We start from the raw sequence: 25,575 nt of genomic DNA on the forward strand, positions 1-25,575 counted from the left end.
CGTCTGTCCCATTACCCACTGCAGGAGCCGGATGGAAGCCCGGCTCTTGCAGTGGGTGCTGCAGCAGTCAATGAGAGTCTATCTGACTCTCATTGGCTGCTGTTTAACACACGCATCGCTGGCAGCGATGCATGTGTTATGCACAGCCTGAGCCCGCCTCCTAGCGCTATTGGGAAAGCGCTCAGGGGGAGGGAACGGGCTCAGCTGTGCAGCACACGACCGGCGCTGGAAGCCTAGCACCGGTCCTGTGTAAATGTGTAGCGCTGACCGCACTCACTGCGGTCGGCGTTACACTGGTGGCTAACTAGGGCAAGCCGGACCGTGGCCGGCGGCGCCCCCCCACGCAGCTGGTCCCACGGCACCCAGGGCACGCACCCCGCTCGCCCTGCCCTATTTACACCACTTCTCAGGAGTTGCAGAAAAATGGGGGAAGGGCTGCCTATTTTGTCAGTACCAGGCCTCACAATTTCTGATGACAGCCCTGATTATACATTCCATTTGTATGTAAAGATGGCAGAAAATAGCACTGTATCTAGGGATGGTAGGAATAGTATTGTTTGTAAGGATGGCATGAATAGCATTCCATGTAGGGATGGCAGGAATATTGTTGTATGTATGGATGGCAGATATAGTACTGTATGTAGAAATGGCAGGTAGCCATTAGCACTGTATGTAGGGATGGCAAGTGTAGTACTGTATGTAGGGATGGCAGATATAGCATTGTATGTTGGGATGGCAGGGAGAGCACTGTATGTAGAGATAACAGGAATAGTACTATATGTGTGAATGGCAGGTATAGCATTGTATGTAGGGGTTGGGTATGAAATCCCGGCTGTCGGGATGCCGATGATCAGGATACCGACAGCAGCATCCCGACACCTATAGGGAAGACAGGTAAGTGTTTTTCTAAACCCTAACCTAACCCTCACTCCCCCCCTAGTGCCTAAACCTTACCTCAACACCCCCTCCCCGGTGCCTAAACCTAACCTCCCCCCATAGTGCCTAAACCTAACCTCCCTACCCGGTGCCTAACCCTCTCCCTAATGCCTAACCCCGCTACCTAACCCTAACACCCAAATACTTACCTTCGGGATGCCGGCGGTCTGAATACTGGTGCCGGGAACCAGACCTGTCAGGATTTCAGCGCCGGTATTCAGACCGCACGCCGCGATGCCAACTAAATCCCATATATAAGGATGGCAGCTATATTAGTACTATATGTAGTGACGGAAGAAATACTACTGTATGGATGGATGGCAGATTGTAAGCTCCATGGACAGGGTCCTCCTTCCATCTGTTCTCCTACACGCCAGCCATACTGTACACCTCCTCCTTGGGCTGTGTGCCCTCGACTCCACTCCTCCATTGTTTTTGTTTCTTCAAACGACCTACACCTATTTTATGCGCTCATGCCAATATATATATCCATACATCAGTGGCTGTGTTGAGATATGTAGTGCTAATTGCTACTTGTCCACGGTATTGTACAGTACTGTTTTACCTTGTACAGTCTTATTGTTTTGCCCTCTAAATGGCACTGCGGACCATGTCTAATGCATATAAATAAAGTTTAATAAGATATGGCATTGTATGTAGGGATGGCAGGAATGGCATTCATTAACTTGAACAGCTTCCTCAAAATAATACATAACAAAAAGCTTATGTTTTTGGACATGGTTTTATCTTTAAGTGTAAATTTTCTTTATTAGCTTCAACAGAGATAACTCAAACAAAACAACATCAAATTAAGGAGTCCCAAAGGGGATGACAATGAATAGTGAAGATGTAGATAAAGATGGACATGCCAAGAATATAATGGTTTGACCAAGCTAGTCTTATTTGCTATGGGACATTTCTTCCATTGTCCTCCTCTCCATTCTTTACACTACTTGATATATCTCCCCCTTAATTTGCTATGTAACGCAAACAAACAAATCTATTGCTGCTTGAACACTTGTCATTCAAAGTCTGTTGCAATGCTTTATTTTGATGGTTATATTTTATTCCATCTAAGAACACGCTATATTTATATTCAATGTGTGTCTAAACTTAAACAGTTGACCTAATTCAAATCCCAATTACATGCTGTAGAAATGTATGTGTACAATTTAGATAAAAAGGAACATTTATAATGATCTTTTCTTTCCAAAGTAAAAAAGTCCATTTTATTTTTAAGCTATTATAATGCTCCTAAATCTATCTTATATATTTTGTGATTTATAAATAAATGCTATTAGTGCTATTGCAGGAAAACAATATAAAGACAGATAACAAATGTTAAATACTAGACCTTAAAATAAAGTGTTCCTAGAAGAAGATATTTTTGAATAAGGAAAATAATTAAACATTTGTAGTAAGAGAGTCACTTTAAATCAGACACCACCATGAGCTTTCCCTATGTTTTATACAGTTCAAATAGAGACGGATGTAATGTAATAAAGGTTGTAAAATAGATGTTAATGTTTGTTATTCATTTGGAATTACTGTGCACAAACCCACCATATTTCCACAAGTACTTATTTGGTGATCTCTTGTTCCAGTCACTGGAATGGATTCAATTATTTGTGATGTGGTGTCGAAACAGCATGGGAAAACACATCGCAAATTGCAACATCGCTTATTCTACCTGGAACCCCCATAGGGGTGTGCAGTAAAATAAGCGATGTTAGTCTACTATAAATATTAGTCCAGTGCGCAGCTGCACATCATATCCCAATGAATATGCTTCACAGTGTCTGTATGTTACAGATTCTCTCAAATGACAGCTAATAAATTATAATATAGTTACTTTCTGTAACTCAGTAAAAAGACAACTTAATAGAGCCCATTTCATTTAGGTACAAAATTTACACTGAAACTAGTCAGCAATTAGCTTATATCTGTTATGTGTAAGCAAACAATGAAAGCACTTGTCTGATTGTATTTTAGTGCACTACTATACCAACCAATGTTAGGAAATTAACCATTTAAGATTGATGGTCAAAAAAGGTATTATGCAGGTTCCATCCCAGCCCTGAAACAGTAAAATTTAATTCTGTCCATAATCGATAAAACACAATACAGATATCATGATAAATATGCCCTATAGATAAGTAGCCCTAAGTTCAAACAAATATATATTAATGATAGTGACCCTAATAATATTTCTTGCAAGCATGTAACAATCTATTCCCTTACCTAAAACGAAGTTCCTGTCCCTGCTGTAATTCTACAAGTCAGTCAGTGCTTAGATCTGTGATCAGCAGTTGTTTTAGTGTCAGTCTCCACAACTCACCTGTCACTTGTAAGTTATGAAGGCCAGGTAGCTTATCCCCACCTCCAAGGGCAGACATTTCTACCCACGTCTGTCTGCACAGCCCAACCAGACGTCTTGGCCCTGTTTATGTTATTGTTATAGATCTGTGGGGAGATAGTACATTGGAGAACAACTTGTTTTCATGCCTGGAAATTACAGAAATGATAAATTCTCAAGGACAAAACACTTTGGGGGAGTTGTATCAAGCCTTCTAAATAGTGGACAAGTGGAGATCTTGCCTATAGCAACCAATCAGTTTATAACTATCATTTTATATAGAGTCCTTGATAAATGCTAGCTAGAAGCTGATTGGTTGCTATGGACAACTTCTATACTATTTAGAGGTTTTAATACATTCCACCATTTTTGTGGAAGCACAGTTCCATTTCTTTTTTATCTGTGTTAGCCACCTGAACAGTTATATTGGACTTGGCACCAAATGTAAATAACAGAACAGAAACTAAGATAGGCAGGACAGAACGTTGTATCCAGACAAGGTATCACACGTAGTTACTGTACATCTCTTGAACCCTGTCTGCAATACAAATATCAACAGAGATTAGTAACTTTTATAAACCGGAAATCTTATGATGTCACAACCTGTTCACTGTTTCTCAATACTATTTTTATGTCACTCTTGTTATTCATTTTAGAAACACAGTGCAAATATTTATATGATAGAATTCATGATCTGTAAATACAAAGAATATTTGTACCATATATTTCAATGACTGTTCTTTAAAATATTTATATTTGAACAAACAATTACACCTCTTTATGTTGTATTAAAGTGGTGGTTCTCTTTTGGAACTCCTACTGCTATCAGGAAGTCCAGGGCGCAGCGCTGATCTTATCGGAAGAGCTGTCCTTTGCGGTACTGATGGCATATGTTAATACAGCCATGGCCAAAAGTTTTGAGAATGACACAAGTATTGGTTTGCACAAAGTTTGCTGCTTTCAGTGTTTTTAGACCTTTTTGTCAGATGTTACTATGGTATACTAAAGTAAAATTAAAAGCATCTCATAAGTGTCAAAGGCTTTTATTGACAATTACATTAAGTTTATACAAAGAGTCAATATTTGCAGTGCTGACCCTTATTTTTCAAGACCTCTGCAATTCGCCCTGGCATGCTGTCACTCAACTTCTGGGCCACATACTGACTGATGGCCGCTCATTATGTCAGCTGGTCCTTTTTTGGCAGGGCTGAAATGCAATGGAAATGTTGCTTTGGCGATTAAGGAGCTCATTCAGACCCGCTCGCTAGCAAGCGGCCACTCGTTGCAGACGATGTTCGCTAATGTGCGCATGCATGTAGTTCACAGTGCGCGTGCACAAACTAGTACGAGCGATCGGAATGTGCTCGCTCGCCTTGCAAAAAACAGCCCAATGCTTTGAGTGACAGGAGAGGCAGTTTGTGGGTGGTAATAGGGGCAGGGCAGTAGTAATGGGGGAGTGGAGTTGCGAAAGTGTGTTTTCACGCCATTTCTGGGGCATGCATAATTAACAGGCAGCGTCATATTACACGTCACCTGCTTCAATAATACACTGAAGTGCTTGCAGTAAGGTACAGTCAACCGCAAGACCTGCATGTAAGCCAAAACTGATTGAAGGAAGCTATGGTTCCTGCCAAAATCTTACATGTACAGTATATGCACTCAGAGGCCCTGATTCAGAGATTGACGCAGTAGCACAATAGCTGCGTCTTTTGACGCAGCTACTGTGTTAAAATATGTTAATGCCTGCAGAAGTTGTCTGAAGGAAAAAGACACTTCCAACCGCCATTGCAGACTCAAGTCCTGCATCCAAAGACAGCATCGGATCAACACTGTGACCATCGGTCACAATATTTGTAGAATCGGCCATCTGAGGGCCTCATTTACCAAAGAGTATTATCACTCACATTGAGAGATACAACTCGTTACGTATGATAAATGGTGCTCCAGCCAATCAGCTCCCAACTGTCATCTGTTTGAAAAATGACAGTTGGGAACGGATCGGCTGGAGCACCATTTATCACACACAAGTTGTATCACTCGTTGTGAGTGATAAAACTCATGGATAGATGAGGCCCTAAGTAAGCTGAAGCTTACTCGGACTAATTTGTACCCACCAACAAAGACCTTGGCACTCTCATAAAACGGGGATGGCACGCCCCATTACTGGCAACACAGGCCGGCGACACCCCCACCCCGTTCCCTAACATCTTGGGGGCAATGATGGCTAACATGCAGGACTCGTTCTGCATATGCAGATAAGCCATTGGGTTTCTGTACATCCCTGAATCAGGCACACTCACAGGACAGACTCTGTCTATTTTTAATTCTTCTAACACACAAAATATTGTTTGTGTCTCAGCAATATGAAACCAATCCAAGAAAGAGTTATGTGGCATTTGCAATCAATTATCACAGAATATATTCTGAACATTAGCTAACTATTGTTCGCAATTATTTAATTGTCTATGAATTTCCTGTCTATCTGTATTCTAGACTTGGATCTCTATTTACAATTCCTGAACACAATGCTGCTATTGTTTATTACATTGCTTTTATTTCCTTATTAGTGGAGTAATGGATGACAAAACGGTTACACAGCACAAACATTGCTAAGAATTGTCACTTACTAGAAAGAGCATTTTAATGTTATGATCTGTTTTACCACTAAACACTGGCTGACCCAGCTTATTCTCCTGCTGAGCAGACACATTTCTGTCAGGTTGCAGCACACACGTACATTACTACATTCAGAGAACAAAAGATCCGGTCATTCTGCGCTTTGGCCAAAAGGATAGATGCTATAGAGCAGGGGTCTTCAAACTTGGCCCTCCAGCTGCTGTGGAACTACACATCCCAGCATGCACTGCCACCTTTTTGATATAACAGCATGCTAAAACTATGTGCAGTGCATGCTGGGATGTGTAGTTCCACAGCATCTGGAGGGCCAAGTTTGAAGACCCCTGCTATAGAGCATCATTATACCTGTAGTGGCCTTCATTTGAAAAATTAGCAAATTGGAGAATGGATTTAAAAATATATATATATTTATTGATCTCTGGAACACAAAAAGGGATGATTAAATAGATATAAAGGCAATGCCATCAACATCACGGCTAATGTGGCATCATTGCAGGGGCATATTTATAGTGGGTGCAGGGTGTGCACGGGCCCCCTGGTCCCCCTGCTCCCATATACTCTAATACCTCTACGAGGTCCTGCGTTGGGTGCCTCAGCAATGCACAAAACACCGGAAAATGGCAGCCGTGGCCATTTTCCCAGCGTTTTGCGCATGCACATTAAAAAATAACCGTGAAAATGGCCGTCGCGCCATTTCCCCAATGTTCTGTGGAGTCTACCGCTGCTGACAGCAGCCGGGGAGAGAGGAGGGGCCCCGGACGGTGACTGAACACGAGGCCCCTCCTCTTTTGATACACCACTGCATCATGGTGTGGGTCCTCCTTCCTCATTTTTTTTTTCTGTAGCACTTTTTATGCTATCTGTACTGCTTGGGCTTTATTTACGAAGCAGCAGCTTTTCTAAACCGCTGCTCCCCGGCAGGTTGCAGGTGAAATACGGCATTATTTAATACAGCACTTGCAGTCAGTGTACAGCCTGGTGTGCTTGCCACTGACTGCGGGTGCGGTTCTAAATTTTCACCTGCAACACATGGGAAGCAGCAGGTTACAAAAGATGTTGCTTCATAAATAAAGCCCCATGTCTTTTTTCTCCTGGTTCTTTTCGGAGAATATGATCCTGTATTCCAGTTATGTGCGGCCAGGTGAGGCAGAGCCTTTCCTGTCATACTTAGGTATACTCCAGAGTTCAACTATAAAAATAAGAAAAATAAAATGATAAATATCTTCTTTGTATTATTCTACTAATTTTTAGTCAAAACACAGAGTAAAAAGTGTATGGCAGGTGAGGCAGTGCCTCCAGTGTCTACTTTTATCGCACATCACTGATCAAAACACACTAAATTTTTAGCATTATATACTGCTGCACCTTTGTATATTGCCCACACCCTCGGGTTAATATATGGATCTGTAAATCTGGGTCTGATGCTAGCCAATGCCTCCCCGGCCATTTATCTCACATCACTGCTGTATTCTATGTTGGGTACAGGGTTCATCAAATGCCACACTGTCTACCCCCTCCCTGTATCTTACCAGCAGTTGCCCTACAAGATACAGGTGGAGATGTATCAAACCTTGGAGAGAGATGAAGTGAAGAAGTTGCCCAAAGCAGCTTCTAACTTATTTATCTACAAGTTTTAGCATTCACATTGAGTAATAAAACTTGTTGCATATGATAAATGGTGCTCCAGCCAATCAGCTCCCAACTGTCATTTTTCAAACAGAGGACAGTTGGGAGCGGATTGGCTGGAGCACCATTATCATGCACAGTGAGTCTTATCACTCATTGTGAATAATAAAACTCGTTGATAAATGAGGCCCATTTATCTAGCACGGTCTTTGAAATGACAGAAGCAGATTGGTTGTTTTGGGCAACTACTCCACTTTATCCCTCTCCAAGGGTTTATAAATCTCCCCTACAGTGAGCTGTCCTACCTTTGCCCTACCCAAACTATCATTTTAGTGCTGTATGTTATTGCTATGAAATGTAATTTACATTGTATTGTACTTATTATATTTCAAGTTACACTATTTCTATGTATATTGTTGTGGCACCTTTAAAAGATATTAAAAGATGGTACATATATTGCCTAAGGGGTGTTTTTGTAACAGCATTAATCAATGTTGTATTCGAGAAGGTTAAATGGTGTCTGTATAACAATGTCAACATACCTTCCAAATTAAATGCCTACTCATAAACCATTACTTTTGAATTTTCATGAAAAATAAAATATATGATTTAAAGAAGTATTACCATATTCAGGGACAGCAACAGTGACACCTGCTGCTTATAGTTATCCAAAATACAATGAGCATGCGCTTAATGGCTTAACACACGAAGAAACCCTAAAAGGGCTATTTGATCAGTTCTCAAAAATGCCAGTTATAGCAGAGTTAATTTTTTTTTTACTGAGCATTTATCCCCTGTGAAAACAATCAGTCCACTTGCTTTGTTTGTTGTGTAAACTGCAAAGATGACTGATAGGGGGCGGCACAATGTGACTCAGAGGGTGATTAAGTCTTACTTCTCTTATTGTGACCTTTACAGGAGAATCATATGACTGATACAGGTTAATGTAACTGATCTTAAAAACAACAAGTTACGCTGTCACAAATCAACTGTTTCAGTAGAGACAAAGTGCTAATATTGTGTATACCTGACAGTAATGATGTTTCCAGGCAGTTTTACATGTTATAGTATTTACACATTCCTTAAGGTACATCTACACACAGTGGAATCAGCCATTATGATGTGCCTCAGTGAGGTCACTGGTTCCTAATAAACATATAGTCAGGGGCGTTTCTATAATTGGTGCAGTGTGTGTGGGGCACACAGGCACCTGGGTCAAGGGGGACCCACACTGCACCCATATTTTTAATACTTACCACACTCCCGCTGGAGTCCCACATAGACGTCGGTATCAGTGCTGTCAACATAGCCGGGGAAATGGCCGCCACAACCATTTTCCCAGCGTTTTCCATATGTGCAGTAGGGAAATCATCAGGAAAATGGCCAGCACAATTTTTCTGGTGTCCTGCGCTGTAAACTCTGGGCATCTACCTGTGCTGCGGCCACTGGAGAGAGAGGAGGGGGCCCCGGACAGAGACTGCACACTGTGCACTGTGCACACTGTGCACAGTGCTAGATACTAAGATGAAAGCATCGAATACAAAGAAATAAATGCATATATATGCAACCGCCCCCTATCCATGCACTTATTACATACTCGCAGGGCTGGATTAAAGGGGAGAGGGGACAACAAGGGTGGTCGCTTGGGGGCCCCACATAGAGGGGCCCCCACAACTAGCGCATGGAGGTGGGGGGGATTCTGAGTAATTAGAAACTCCCCTGATGGACAAATCCTCCCTTACAGCGAGCAAAAGTGAAGGGGAGCCAATGCTGCAAGCCCCACACCCATGTTACCCACGAATCATGGCGTTAGGGGGCAGTGCCTAATGTGAGGTGCTTGTCCCCATTACCATATATGTATGTTTGTGTGTATATACAGTATGTGTTAGTGTGTGTATACTGTGTATGTGTGTTATTGTGTACACTGCATGTGTGTGTATATAAATATATATGTGTATGTAGCAATTGTGTGTATATATATTTTATATACATACATATACACACACACATCCGGGAGTTCAGTGCTTTTTTTTTTTTTTTTTGCATGTCACAAATTCAGTAGGTTTTGTGAAATTTCAGATCATGTATAAGAAGCCATAATGGACATGTGAAACCGTAAGGTTTTTTTGTCTATGGAATATTTATATATTATATATATTTATTATATTCCATAGACAAAAAAACCTTACGGTTTCACATGTCCGTTAAGGCTTCTTAGATATGATCTGAAATTTCACAAAACCTACTGAATTTGTGGCACGCAAAAAAAAACAAAACAAAAAAAACACTGAACTCCCGGACGTGTCAATGGACGTGTTCCTTGCGCAATACAGATATGATATACCATCACACCCTGTGGTTAACTGTAGATTCAGCACTATGCCCCCACTAAGTCACTCACAAAATGGTGGAGCTAATTCACAGAATTGTGTGCTCATTGGAATACACACATGCAGTCTATGCAACTGAGGTCTGAGCAGGTATGTGTCACAAGACGCCGCGCTGCCAATGCTGTGCGGGGTGAAAGCCAGGCAAGAGTTTGCTGAAGTCTTCTCCTTCCTCCTGTTAGGATCTGTGTGTCACAATTGGTGTCTGCAAGTTACCTGTCTCAGGTGGTGATCGGGTTTCAACGGAGGCTGGCATGACTGGAACCACAGATGATGTAGATAGCTCTATTTACAAGACTTGTGTAGCAGTGAAAACTGCCTTTGATGATAAATGACAGGAACTGGAGGGACCGGACTGGGACCGGCGGGAAGACTTGTTGAATTGAACTGATGAACTAAGAACTTGACTCTGGACTGGAACAACGTGGATAGAACTGATGAGCTTGGAACTTGACACTGGACTGGTATAATGTGACAATGGCTGAAGGGAAGTCAGGTAATGCTGAGACGAGGGCTAAACAGGGTAATCTGGAATTTCTATGACAAAGGCTGGAACTCAGGTGCAGGCTGGATTGGATAATTGGGAATAACAGGTTTCAGGAAGGAATGGGTAGGTTTAGGAATTTTAGGTTCAGGGAGGGAGTAGGTACGTAAAAGGGGCAGGAGTTGATCCACAGCAGGAAGCAAGGCAGGGTGACATGATGCATGTTTACAGAGTGCCAGGGACCAACCAGGAGTAGGACTAGCAGCAGAGCACAGGCCAGGTATTGCTGTAACAGGACGTCTGGATGCCAGGTATTACTGTAGCAGGTTTTTGGGATGCACCAGGGGTTGCTGTCAGCAGGCTTACTGGATTGCCAGGTTTAGCTGTAACAGGTTTTCTGGATGCACTGGGGGTTGCTGCCAGCAGGTTTACTGAATTGCCAGGTATAGCTGTAACAGGTTTTCTGGATTGCACCAGGGGTTGCTGTAGCAGGTTTCAGGGATACACTTGAATGCAGAAACAGCATGAACCATACACCACGGGAAGACGAGATGTTCAGGCCCAGAATGCTATCAGGGGAGGATATATATAGCATGGGTCTGGCAGCAATTGGTGGATACGGACAGGTGGTCTGGTAGTAGCATTCTGAGTGGTGGAAGGCACAACATACAGAGGGAGTATTCATCTCTGCAGCTCTGAGAATCAGAACCACACCTGCGATTCCAATCAGGGCTAGCAGTGCTCACAGACAGAGGAGAGGCCAGGTGCAATAATCAGAGCAAATCCTCCAGGCAAATTACACACACAGATCCATGGGGCAGCTGACAGGGGTAAGTCTCAAGGCAAAAAAGGTGACAACTAGAAAGTGTCGTGACACTGTGGTTGTAGCATTTTGTTTGCAGTCCCAGTCTTGATTGCTACTGAGGTTCTACACTAATTACTGCCTGTGTGTGTGCAGTGTCAGGTGAACGCGGATTGATTCTCCTGTCTGTGCACAGCCCAGATGCTCACTGGTCTCTCATTAGGGAGTCTTGCTCTGGTTGGGCCCTGTTTTTGTTAAATTCCAGCCAGCCCTTCACTCCATGCTGGTGATAGAGTTACTCGTTCTTCCGCTTGTTCCAGTCTCCTGTTTGTTCAGTTGAGTATCTGTGTCCACTTTGAGTATTATTCACTGCCGTTTGTTCCATCCAGGTGGCACGGTCTGTATTCCATCTGCTGTGTGCTGCTTGAGTAATCTAAGCAGCGCAGTGTGTATCTCTGCCTTCGGCCTCATGTGTCATCCCAGCGGTTCAGAGTACATCTCCGTGTCGGACGCATGCCAGCATCCGGCGGCTAGTGTCAACCCGGCAACACTGGTCACATCTCAGCGTCCCAAGTGCGCAATCCGGCGCACCGATGCCAGTGTCAACCTGGCGATATTGGTAGCATCTCAGCGTCCCAAGTGCGGAAGCCAGCACACCGACGCTGTTATGTTCTGGGTTGTTTGTGGACCCGGGGTGGTAGCAGGAGCGATCACAGAAGCAGATTTGAAAATAAAACTAGGATTTTTAATAAGTGCTTGAGTAGACATATAATGTGGCAGTAAATAAAAGTCCAGGAATATATAAATGTGCACAAGAGTTCTATGGTGGGAGTAAAAGGGTTACTGTCCAAGTAGAAACAATTAGAGCTGTCCAGGTGTGCAGTTAGTGAAACTGAAAATAATCAAACCAAGTATGCAGGTAGTGAACTGAAGCGCAGGATGTCAGCAGGCTCAGGCACTCAGGTATGGGCAAGGGTGATGGAGAAAGCGGGGGAGTCCAGTGGAAGCTAGGAGCTGACAGGCAGACTGCGAATTCACAGGAACAGGATAAGCACAGAGAACTCCCTCTCAGCTAGGCTGAGATACACGTTGCACTGGCAAAGAAGGAAGGCACTGAACCTTCCTAAATACCCCATGCCGTGCTGTTACTGGCCGCGGGAATATGTGACTTATGGGTGGCCCCAGAACACCTTCCAGGCTTTTCAGGATGAGCCGTGTGGAATTTGCTGATGACTTTGGGAGCGTGGACTGTTATATACTGGGTTGTTTGTGGACCCGGGGTGGTAGCAGGAGCGATCACAGAAGCGGGTTTGAAAATAAAACTAGGTTTTTTAATAGGTGCTTGAGAAGACATAAAATATGGCAGTAAATAAAAGTCCAGGTATATATAAACGTGCACTAGAGTTCTGTGGTGGGAGTAATGGGTTAATGTCCAAGTAGAAACAATTAGAACTGTCCAGGTGTGCAGGTAGTGAGACTGGAATAATCAACCAGGTATGCAGGTAGTGAACTAAGGCAAATGAGTAGGATGTCAGCAGGCTCAGGCACTCAGGTATGGGCAAGGGTGGTGGAGGAAGCGGGGTAGTCCAGCGGAAGCTAGGAGCTGACAGGCAGACAGCGAATTTCACAGGAACAGGATAAGCACAGAGAACTCCCTCTCAGCTAGGCTGAGATACACGTTGCACTGGCAAAGAAGGAAGGCACTGACCCTTCCTAAATACCCCATGCCGTGCTGTTACTGGCCGGAGGGAACATGTGACTCACGAGGATTGGCCAGCCGCATCACATGGCCAGAAGGCAAGAAGGTGGCGCCCATGCCAAACGGAATGGAGACGCCGCCAGGCCTTACCAGCGCAGAGTGACAACAGGCCCGCACAACAACAACACAACAACAAAGCCCCCCGCCAGACACCAGCTCCGCCATCAGACAGCCCGCACCACAATGACCTCAGGTAACACTCGCCTAGCGCCATGCTGAAATACCCTGGCCGTGATAGTACCCCCGCCTTTTGGGGTGGCCTCCGGACACTCACCAGGCTTCTCCGGATGGGCAGAATGGAATCTCCTGATGAGCGTAGGAGCGTGGACATCATCGGTCCAACAACGTTCCTCTGGACCGTAACCTTTCCAGTCCAACAAATACTGTAGATGACCTCTGCGTAGACGAGAGTCCAAGATTTGGGCGACCTCAAACTCAACTCCTCTCTCCGTCTGGACTCGAGGAGAAGCAGGTAGAGCACTATGGAATTTATTCAGGACCAGGGGCTTCAATAAGGAAATATGGAAGGAATTAGGGATTTTTAGGTATGGGGGTAACTGTAGACGATAGGCCACTGGATTAATGACTTCTGTTATGGAGAAGGGACCAATGAAGCGTGGAGCAAATTTCATAGAAGGAACCCTCAGATGAAGATTCCGGGTGGATAACCAGACCTGGCTTCCAACTTGCATGCGTGGAACTATTCTACACTTTCTATCGGCCTGGGTCTTATAGCGAGAGGATGCTCAGCAAATCAGACCGTACTTGAGTCCAGATGGCAGCAAAATTCCGTACCGTGTCCTCCATGGCCGGAACATCGAAAACAGGCAGGCTTCGGAATTCGGGAACACGAGGATGAAGGCCATATACAACCTGAAATGGCATTTGGTTAGTTGACGAGTGGTAGGAAGCATTATGTGCAAACTCAGCCCACGGCAGCAAGGCAGCCCAATTGTCCTGGGAAGATGACATAAAAATTCTTAAGAAAGTCTCTAGATCTTGATTAACTCTCTCGCTGGAGCTGTTGCTTTGCGGATGGTAGGCCGTGGAAAAGTTTAACTTCACGTGAAGAACAGAACACAAAGCCCTCCAGAATTTTGCAGTAAACTGCACACCACGGTCAGAGACAATTTCAGCAGGAAGGCCATGTAGACGAAATATGTGTTGGACGAACAAATGTGCCAGGTCAGGGGCAGAAGGTAACTTCTTCAACGGTATATAGTGGACCATCTTAGAAAACCGGTCTATTACAACCCAGATAGTGTTGAAACCTTTAGAGACTGGCAGGTCTGTGACGAAATCCATGGAGAGATGCGTCCATGGACGTGATGGAGTAGGTAATGGAAGCAATTCCCCAGCTGGAGCTTGTCGTGATGATTTATGCTGGGCACAGGAGGAGCAGGAAGAGATGAACTCCATTATATCTGCCTTCATAGAAGGCCACCAATAGTGTCTTTTCAGGAACTCCAAGGTCTTCCGAGTGCCTGAGTGTCCTGCGAAGCGAGAGGAATGTGCCCAAGTGAGAAGCTGCTTCCTTAATTCCGGGGGCCGCAAATGATTTTCCTGTAGGAGGCTGAAGTTGTAATGCGGCAAAAACTCTTGATTCCAAAACAGGGGTATTGCTTTGATTTTCAGATTGATCATCACAAAGGAGGGATCTCGATAGGGCATCAGCCTTCTGATTAAGTGCTCCAGACCGGAAGGTCAGGGTGAACTGAAACCTGGCAAAGAATATTGTGCAGCGGGCCAAACGAGGACTCACACATTGGAGGTTTTTGAGAAATAGGAGATTTCTATGGTCCGTAAATACAGTAAATGGAAACTTGGTGCCTTCTAGCAAATATCTCCATTCCTTCAACGCCAACTTTACAGCTAGTAGTTCTTGTTCACCTATGGCGTAGTTCCTTTCGGCAGGTGAGAATTTTTTAGAAAAGAACCCACACGGATGGACTCGGTTGTCCTCATAACGTTGAGACAAGACTGCTGCCACAGCTTCAGATGATGCGTCTACTTCCAACAAAAAAGGCCTGTCCAGATCTGGTTGTCGAAGAACTGGTGCTGAGATAAAGGCCTGTTTTAGAAGATGAAAGGCAGACTCTGCCTCAGGTGACCATTGGGCAGGATTAGCACCTTTGCGGGTCAAGGCTGTAATGGGAGCCAGCAGTGTAGAAAATCCCTTAATGAAGCGTCTATAATAATTGGCGAAGCCCAACAATCTCTGGATAGCCTTCAGTGTCTGAGGTTGGGTCCAATCCAGAATTGCTTGTACCTTCTTGGGGTCCATTTCTAAACTGGAGCCAGATATTACATAGCCGAGAAAAGGTACACTGGGCACTCCAAAGACACACTTCTCCAGTTTGCAGTAAAGGTGGTTTTCTCTCAAACGGGTCAGAACTTCTTTAACATGTTCTTGATGTTTAGCCACAGAGGGTGAAAAAAATCAGTATGTCATCCAGATAGACAACAACCGAAACATATAACAGATCCCGGAAAATCTCATTAACGAAACTTTGAAAGACAGCAGGGGCTTTACACAATCCAAAAGGCATTACTAAATACTCGAAATGTCCATCTCTGGTATTAAAAGCGGTCTTCCATTCATCGCCAGCTCGGATACGAATGAGGTTGTAAACCTCTCTTAGATCTAATTTAGAAAAAATGACAGAGCCCTTGACCCTATCAAACAACTCAGTAATCAGGGGAAGAGGGTATCGATTCTTTACAGTAATGTCATTAAGGCCTCGATAATCGATACATGGTATTAGACCACCGTCCTTCTTGCCAACGAAGAAAAACCCAGCTCCGGCAGGTGAAGTAGAGGGGCGAATGAACCCCTTTGCCAGGTTGTCCCGGATGTACTCGGTCATGGCTTGAGTCTCAGGCAAGGACAGCGGATAGGTGCGACCACGAGGTGGTATCTTATCAGGTATCAATTCAATTGGACAGTCCCATTCCCTATGAGGGGGTAAGATATTTGCTTGTTGTTCAGAGAAAACGTCGGCAAACATCTGATATTCCTTGGGAATGGCAGAAGAAACTAATGGAACTGTCTTTCTCACAGGTCGAATTTTTGGAAGACAGGATTTCTGACAGTCCATACCCCATGACAGAATCTGCATAGAACTCCAATCAATACTGGGATTATGTTGACGTAACCAGGGTAGACCAAGAACAATTTCTTGAGAGGCCTCTGATATCACCTGGAATTTTAAGGACTCAGAATGAAGTGCCCCGATTCGGACCAATACTGGTTGAGTCTCTTTGCAACTATCCCGTTAGTTAGAGGGCGTCCGTCAATAGAGGTCAGAGAGATGGCATGGTTGAGAGTCAAACAAGGAATCTGAAATTTTCTATGAAACTAGACGTTATGAAATTTCCGGCTGCTCCCGAGTCGAGTAGAGCAGTAGCAAAGACAGGTTTAGGTTTAAGATCCAAGGCTAGGGTAATCGTGAAATCTTTAATTTTTGGAGACAGGTTCATAACTCCTAACTTGATGTCTCCAGGGTCAGTTAGGATTTGGCATTTCCCGGTTTACAGGCGCAGGAGATCAGCAGGTGACCGGACTCTCCGCAGTACAGACAGAGGTTCTTTTGCATTCTTCTCTGACGGTTTTCTTTGGAGAGGTGTGTATGATTCACCTGCATAGGCTCCTCTTCAGTAGGAGAAGGAATGGGACGGGTAGAAATGGAGGGGGTAAGTGACCTTTGCCGGTCAGTTCTGTTTTTTTCAGCCTGACGTTCCCTGAAGCGTAGGTCAACTTTGATACACAACGAAATCATGTTGTTCAGATTAGTAGGAAGCTCTCGAGTGACTAGATCATCCTTTAGTCGGTCTGACAACCCATGCCAGAAGGTCGAGGTGAGGGCTTCCTCATTCCATTTGAGCTCTGATGCTAAAATTTGAAATTGCACGGCATATTGACTGACAGGACGGACCCCTTGTCTCAGTGTCATGATGTTTGATGATGCTGACACAGTACGCCCAGGTTCATCGAAAATCCTCCTGAAGGATGACACAAGCCTGCATAATTATCCAGCAGCGGATCTGAGTGCTCCTAGAGTGGGGAAGCCCATTCCAAGGCCTGGCCGGATAACAGAGAGACTATATAAGCCACTTTAGTTCTTGGAGTTAGAAAGTTGTCAGGCTGCAGGGTAAAATGTATGTCACACTGATTTAGGAATCCTCGGCAGAGTTTAGGATTGCCGTCAAATTTATTTGGTAAAGGAAGATGTAAGCAGGAAGATGATCTGCCTCCTGTATTCCCAGACACTAATGCGGATGTAGATGCTGGTACTTCAGGGGTAGAAAAGGAAGTTTGCAAACTATCCTGTCGCTTGGACATCTCTTGCAGAAATTGAGCCATCTGATGCTGCATGTTTTCCAGATTTTCTAAATGACCAGAAATGCACCGGAACAAATCCACTCTTGACTCCTGATCCGTGGCCGGCTCCATGGGGCCAGTGCAAACTATTATGTTCTGGGTTGTTTGTGGACCCGGGGTGGTAGCAGGAGCGATCACAGAAGCAGATTTGAAAATAAAACTAGGATTTTTAATAAGTGCTTGAGTAGACATATAATGTGGCAGTAAATAAAAGTCCAGGAATATATAAATGTGCACAAGAGTTCTGTGGTGGGAGTAAAAGGGTTAATGTCCAAGTAGAAACAATTAGAGCTGTCCAGGTGTGCAGGTAGTGAAACTGAAAATAATCAAACCAGGTATGCAGTTAGTGAACTGAAAATAATCAAGCCAGGTATGCAGGTAGTGAACTGAAGCGCAGGATGTCAGCAGGCTCAGGCACTCAGGTATGGGCAAGGGTGATGGAGGAAGCGGGGTAGTCCAGTGGTAGCTAGGAGCTGACAGGCAGACAGCGAATTCACAGGAACAGGATAAGCACAGAGAACTCCCTCAGCTAGGCTGAGATACACGTTGCACTGGCAAAGAAGGAAGGCACTGACCCTTCCTAAATACCCCATGCCGTGCTGTTACTGGCCGGAGGGAACATGTGACTCACCAGGATTGGCCAGCCGCATCACATGGCCAGAAGGCAAGATGGTGGCGCCCATGCCAAATGGAATGGAGACGCCGCCAGGCCTTACCAGCGCAGAGTGACAACAGGCCCGCACAACAACGCGTGCAGCCAAAGCCCCCCGCCAGACACCAGCTCCGCCCCCAGACAGCCCACGCCACAATGACCTCACAGGTAACACTCGCCTAGCGCCATGCTGAAATACCCTGGCCGTGACAGATGCTAGTGTCAACTCGATGACATTGGTAGCATCTCAGCGCCTTGTTCACATTTTCTTAAAGAGACTCAGCAACCCTCAAGGCTGCCTCCATGGCCCAAAGGCTGCATCACATCTTCGGCCATCAGGCCACAACTAACCATAGCATTCCAGCCCTCAAGGCTGCCTCCACAGCCCAAAGGCTGCATCACATCCTCGGCCATCAGGCCACAACTAATCAAACTGATTCAGCCCACAAGGCTGCTGCACGGCTGCATCCAGCCAAGATATACCAGCCCTCAAGGCTGTTGCAGGACTATTCCCTACTAGCATGCCCAAGCCTTAACATTATGTGGCACACACATCCCACTCAATGCCCACAATTTCTCATTCGTTCACCACAACAATCCCAAATCCAACATCCTTCTCACTCCATACATCCATCTCATTCAGAATACACATTCAGCTCCCTAATATCTAAAACTATCATACTCTGTCTATGCAAGTTCACCATCTTCGCCTCCATGCTGCTATAACTTCCCCAATCCCTACAGCTGTTTGGTTTCCCAACTGTGCTAGTTCTTTATTCCCTCATCCACACCACCTTGTCTTCCTGCATCCGTGCCACTCTGTTTCCTTCCATCTGCACCACCTCTCTGTCTTCCCCTCATCTGTGCCACTCTTCCTCCAGCTGCACCTCTCTGCCGTTGCAATCTGTCTTCCCCCGCCTATCCGCACCAATCTGTCTTTCCCTATCTCTAATGTGTGTTCTCCCATTGTGCTAGTCTGTATTCCCCCATCCGTACCAATCTGTCTTTACCCATCTGCGCTGCTCTGTCTTCCAGCATCCATGCCACTCTGTAACCCCATCCACGTCGCTCTGTTCTCCCAAACCGTGCCACTCTGTCTCTTCTGCATCCGCACCACTGTTTTCCACACATCTGCATCACTTCGGCTCCTTCCCATCAGTGCTGCTTAATCTTCGCCGCCTCTCCACGCCTATATGTCCCCATCCACACCTCTCTGTCTTCCCCCCATCCACTCCACTCTTATCCCATCTGTGCAGCTCTATCATCTGCTCAGACCTCAGTTGCATAGACTGCATGTGTGTATTCCAATGAGCACACAACTGTGTGAATTAGCAGCGGATATGGGAGAAGACAGATTGCCATGGTTTGGGGGGCATAGTGCTGAATCTGCAGTTAACCACAGGGTGTGATGGCATACCATATCTGTATTGTGCAAGGAACAGGTCCCTTAATTATTGGAATTTAAGTGTTTTTTTTAGTTCGTTTGGCACAAATTTAGTAGGTTTTGTGAAATTTCAGATCATGTCTAAGAAGTCTTAATGGGACATATAAAACCGTAACGTTTTTTGTCTATGGAATTTAATTGCTTTTTTTAATAATTTATTAACCATCAGGGTTTTGATGAGCAAACCGGGCCACCTGCAGGGCAAAAGAGGGCAACATATAGGTACACTAGCATGGGTGGAAGAGCGGACAGCACACAGGTGTTTTGGGGGTGCAGAGGGAGAGACGGCTGCAGGAGTGTGGAGGAGTGGCAGCAACGGGGCCGTGTACAGAAGTGTCAAAGGGCGACAGAGGGACTCACTGGTGCTAGGCGTACACCCAAGAAAATCAAATAATAAAAAGACACAGATACATGGACGTATAAGTGTGATCCATCCATGCATCTGTTTAGAAAAAAAAAAAAAATGACGCACCCCCACAGCACAACCAGTATTGGACTTTGGTTCCCCACTGCTGGTTGAGCTAAATACAGGGGACAAACAGCGTAGTGGTCCCCTATATTAAGCACAACCAGCACCAGGCTAATTGTAACCAGTCCTGGTTGCCAAAATACAGGGGGCGAATGACACAAGGGTCAAGAAAAATGGATTTCTCCCATAGAGAACTCCTGAGGGGGGGAAGGCATGGTGTTTAAGGGGCTACATCTCAAAACCTACTTGCCTACATTTATTTTCTCCTTCCCGGGAGAAGCCCTGGGAGGAGAAGCAGGTGGGTTGAGATGGGGGCAGGGCATAATGTGTCACACCATTAAGCCCCACCAATTTGTGGGAAATTGCAGTGATTGGCACAAATTTAAATAGGGGGGAGGGGCTAAATGACGCAATTCATGAAGAATCACATCATTAAGCCCCACCTTGGTTGGTAGAATGCGGGAGAAGTACCTACCCTTCCGGGGCTGCTGGAGGTTACCAGAAAAATCGGGAGCCTCCCACGAATTCCGGGAGGGTAGGCATGTATGCCTCAAAAGCTATTGGAGGTACCAAACTAAAATTTGGCATGGGCGGGTAGAACTGTTGCTTGGTGCTGCATGCCAAATACGAAAAAAACCCTGTAAATTTCTAATTTACCTGAACCCCAAAAGCACCTACCCTAGAACAATAGCTACCTAATAAAACAAAATCCAAGTCTAAAGTCGCCTCCCCCCCCTCGGGAGTTCTCTATGGGAGAATTCAGTTTTTCTTTTTTTTAGATACTAAAACAACAGTTTTTGTCCATTTTCCAGCATTTGGGAGCAAATTGCTGATTGTCATTTGCTTTCATTCCTTACCAGATTTTCATTCCAACCAATCAACTAGTTGGCTGGTTGGACAGATAATCTTTAGATGTGTGGCCAGCTTTAGGCTGGGTACACACGTAAAGATTTTCTGTCCAACCATCCAACTAGTTAATTGGTTGGAATGAAAATCTGGTAACGTATGGGAGTAACTGATGATCAGCAATTTGCTCCTGAATGCCAGAAAACAGATGAAAATGGTCATCAGACAAGTTTGTTAAATGTTTGATGATTTGATCTAAACAATTTGTTCAAACAGTTTTTGTCCATTTTCCAGCGTTTGGGAGCAAATTGCTGATTGCCATTTTCTTTCATACCATACCAGATTTTCATTCCAACCGATCAACTAGTTGGATGGTTGGACAGAAAATCTTTACGTGTGTACCCAGCCTAACAGGCCGCAACTACCTCTGCAGCCAGAGGAATGGTAGGCACAGGTCCAGAGATGATGCAGGAGTCTGTACATATACCAGGAACAAAACTACACGATCAGGTCACAGATAGATGCAAAGGGAGCACAGATTAGCTTCACTCAATTGGGACTAAGCTAGACAACACACAGGTGATTTAGTGGAGAGTCAGATAAAGTAGAAGTGACGCAATGCTGAATCAGAGCTGCGAGCCAAAGGTTAATTGCACTGCCATGGTTTCAGGATACCTTATAACAGAGTGGAAGTACAGGTGAACCACATAGATGGTAGTTAGACTCACAACAGGCAAAGTCACAATCTCTAGCAATGCTGAATAGGGATGGATATCGGACGCCCACCATCATATGATAGCTGGGCTTCATTGAAACTGTCGATTTGATGGTTACTAACCATTGCATCAAAAGAATTAGATGGTAAAATCTATTTATATGCTATGCACATGTAAGCTGGTGGTGGGATCAGGGGTGTGACTAGTGGCAGGAGCTGGAGCAACAACATAATACTGTGTACTCTAAAGTAGCAGCTCTACCGGGCTGTGCTGCAGGGTACACTACATATCCAGGATGAACCCATGAAGATTCCCTGTTGCAGACAGCAGCCAAGGGAGGCATAGCTATTATCAATTGAAGAAAAAAAAAAAAAAAAACTACCATCGGAACCCCATTGAGTGATTACCATTCAATGATTACAAACATCAGAAGGCCATAACCGAATGGTAAAAACACTACCATCGGAAAAAAACGTTGGTTGTTAGTAAACATCGTTTTTTGATGTGAATACCTAATGCTGAAAACTTGCAAATTAGTAGATAGCTGGCTCTGAAGTCTAGATGTGAAGTGACGATATCAGCAGTCTGAATTATGGAACAAATATTGCAGGAAGGGCACAAATTAGAAAATTAGTCAGGAGTAACTGTGCCCAGTAAAGACTGGGTTAAACAGCAGTACATCAAAACTACACTGCTCAGGGTACTTACAACTTCAGGGAAAGTAGTTCAGGACCTCAGCCTAGCTTAAGCTCAGTAGAAACTCAGCTTAGACATTGTACTGGCAATTTGCTAGAGCCAGCGGATGGAACTTATACACTTGGTTTGGCCGTGAGAGGCTGAGCAGAATCAGGTGGTTCAGGGAGGCTCAGTCTAGCAATGGATTGGATGGACCATGGTTAGAGAGAAAACTGAAGCCTATGCATCCTAGAATGGACAAAGGACACTGGCACCTTGCCATGAGACTGGATCACAGCGTAACAGGAGCGGCACTTGACCCAGCGGCACAGAAAACAGGACCGGGTTGTGACCACATAATATAAAAATTAGCATTTTTAGAGTAAAGCCACAAAGTTTGTTTGTTTCCAATGTTTTTTTAATTGATAACAATACATTTTTACATTACAATATAAGACAATTATGAATATAGCCTTTATAAAGTTTTGGTCTACACAAAGACAAAATTTTCACATAAAAAAGTTAAACATAAAATAATACACATTTAAATTTGTTTACTCCCCAGTCATGTGGTCTGGGTGACTGCAGTTGATGTCACCCTTTGACCCAGGTCGTTTCTGTCCACACATAGCAAAAACCTGGCTTGATGCACGTTCACGGCCAAAATCCCTGTTTTTTTTGCTGTATGGAAGGGGTTTTACTCTATTCCCAACTCTGAATCAGGCCCTATATGTAGATAACCTTCACCATCGCCAAAATAGCTCATCTGCACAGGATATATGACAGTGACAATTTTCCCTGGGTTGTTTGGATCTGCTGGCTGCACTAACTCAAAGGAGTTTGGCATATATAGGGTTATTTTGAGTTTTAAAACTCGTTGCGTATGATAAAACTCGTTGATAAATGGGCCCCACAGCCTGTAAAATGACAGTTAGGAGCTGATTGGTTGGTACTTTTAGTGTTCACTCTAGGTCCGGTGCTGGGCAGGGCACCAGACCTAGAGAAAGTGCACATCTGCGCCCCCGAAAAGGGGGCGTGACCAATGAAGAGGGGGGTCGTCTTTAAGACACGTCCCCTTTTCGTCACTCTTGGGGGAGTGCCCGGCACTTACGGATATGCCGGGCTGCCCCCAAGCGCTGCTATTAGTGTAAATGGATGCTGGGTGCATGCACCCGGCATCCATTCACCGGCAGTGAACGCTCCCCGCTTGCGAGACACTGCAACCCGTGGGTGGGGACAGCACCCGCAGGCTGTTTCAGCGGGGTGCCGCGTCGGAGGGCAGGGTGCTTTTTGCCCTATAGAAATAGGGCAGGGCGCAGTGCCCCACTAAAACAGCCTAGCAGGACCGCTAACTTGATATCCGTCCACTTTATCTCTCTCTAAAGGCTTAGTACATGTACCCTTATATTTTTAGTGTATTTACAGGTTTCAGGTCTACCACCATGAAGAGGAGACCACAGAAGGAAGTTACACCCAAAGGAGACTTGGTATACTTGGAACTCAAAAACTCATAATTCTTTTAAAGATTTAAGACTTATGCCAAATGGACCAAATTAGCAATTATGAGTTTTTTGTTAACTATTGACAAACATGCGCTCTCAAGCAATTAAATTATTAGCCTCCCATCCATGTATGTTATTTTGATGACATATAAATTAGGGGTGTGCACCGGCCACTTTTCGTGTTTTGGTTTTGGATCTGGATCTTTCTTCGTGTTTTGGATCTGGATTGGTTTTGCCAAAACCACCCTTCCGTGTTTTGGGTTCTGGGTTTTGTGTTTTTGATCTGTATTTTTTTTTTAAAAAGCATAAAAACAGCTAAAATCACAGAATTTTTAGGTTTTTTCTGCTCCTATGCTATTATTAACCTCAATAACCTTAATTTCCACTCATTTCCAGTCTATTCTGAACACCTCACACCTCACAATAGTGTTTTTATGTCCAAAAGGTTGCACCGAGGTAGCTGGATGACTATGCTAAGCGACACGAGTGGGCGGCACAAACACGTGACCCATCTAGGCGTGAAACTGCAGTGGCAGACAGGATGGCAGTTTGAAAAACTAGGCCCCAAACTGTACATAATGCAAAGAAAAAAAAGGTGCAAGATGGAATTGTCCTTGGGCCCTCCCACCCACCCTTATGTTGTATAAACAGGACATGCACACTTTAACAAACCAATCATTTCAGCGCCAGGGTCTGCCACACAACTGTGGCTGAAATGATTGGTTCGTTTGGGCCCCCACAAAACAAGCTTGCAATTAATCTGTCCCTGCACAAACTGGCTCTACGGAGGCAAGATGTCATCCTCATCCTCCTCATCCACCGATTCCTCACCCTCTTCAGTGTGTACATCCTCATCCTCACAGAGTATTAATTCGTCCCCGCTGGAATCCACAACCACAGGTCCCTCTGTACGTTCTGGAGGCTGGTCTCCCTGGAAGAGTTGATAATTCATTTTATGAACATCATCTTCTCCACATTTTGTGGAAGCAACCTCCTACGCCTTTCGCTGACAAGGTTCCCGGCTGCACTAAACACTCTTCCGGAGTACACACTGGAGGGGGTGCATCTCAGGTAAAATAGAGCCAGTTTGTACAGGGACCTCCAAATTGCTTCTTTTTCCTGCCAGTACAGGTACGGACTGTCTGACATGCCTACTTGGATGCTGTCACCGATGTAATCCTTTAACAGACAGACGCACGCTTGTCGCTGCTGCTTTGAGGATGCAAGTGTGGCTACAGCCCACACAATTCACAAAGACAGAAAAAAGAATATTTTTATTGTTTGTGTAGCACACTTTGAGGGTGTCACCACCCTTTAACAGACAGACGCACGCTTGTCGCTGCTGCTTTGAGGATGCAAGTGCGGCTACAGCCCACACAATTCACAAAGACAGAAAAAAAAAGAACAATATTTTTATTGTTTGTGTAGCACACTTTGAGGGTGTCACCACCCTTTAACAGACAGACGCACGCTTGTCGCTGCTGCTTTGAGGATGCAAGTGCGGCTACAGCCCACACAATTCACAAAGACAGAAAAAAAAAGAACAATATTTTTATTGTTTGTGTAGCACACTTTGAGGGTGTCACCACCCTTTAACAGACAGACGCACGCTTGTCGCTGCTGCTTTGAGGATGCAGGTGGAATCTAGACGGGATTTGGAACCGGGGACACACTACCTCCATCAATTGTCTAAATCCCACTGCACTAATGGCGGATACCGGACGCACGTCTAACACCAACATAGCAGTCAAGGCCTCAGTTATACGTTTTGCTTCAGGATGACTGCTGTCGTACTTCATCCTCATCGCTAGGGACTGTTGGAGGGTCAATTGTTTAGTAAAAGTAGTGATGTTCCTACTTCCTCTCTGGGATGATGAACAACTCCCAGCAGCAGCAACAGCAC

General features: G+C 44.8%; 1 protein-coding gene across 5 annotated transcripts in view; it reads right to left on the bottom strand.

The window, feature by feature from the left end:
• Window positions 1-25,575, bottom strand: part of LOC148542502 (TBC1 domain family member 24-like) — a 93,008-nt gene that overhangs the window by 45,511 nt on the left and 21,922 nt on the right. The window contains exons 1-2 of one of the 5 annotated variants that reach the window (XM_088468736.1): window positions 22,204-22,270; window positions 3,275-3,399 (exon numbers count right to left, since the gene is read on the bottom strand). The exons of 1 other annotated variant lie outside the window; for it this stretch is intronic. In XM_088468736.1, coding sequence (XP_088324862.1) covers window positions 3,275-3,332 — 58 coding nt within the window. In that variant the 5' untranslated portion in view covers window positions 3,333-3,399; window positions 22,204-22,270. 3 more of the 5 variants (XM_088468747.1, XM_088468766.1, XM_088468757.1) reach the window with 3 other exon arrangements.

Source organism: Taudactylus pleione, unplaced genomic scaffold (assembly GCF_031769625.1).
Source record: "Taudactylus pleione unplaced genomic scaffold, aTauple2 ptg000012l, whole genome shotgun sequence".
In the NCBI taxonomy this organism is placed as follows: Eukaryota; Metazoa; Chordata; class Amphibia; order Anura; family Myobatrachidae; genus Taudactylus; species Taudactylus pleione.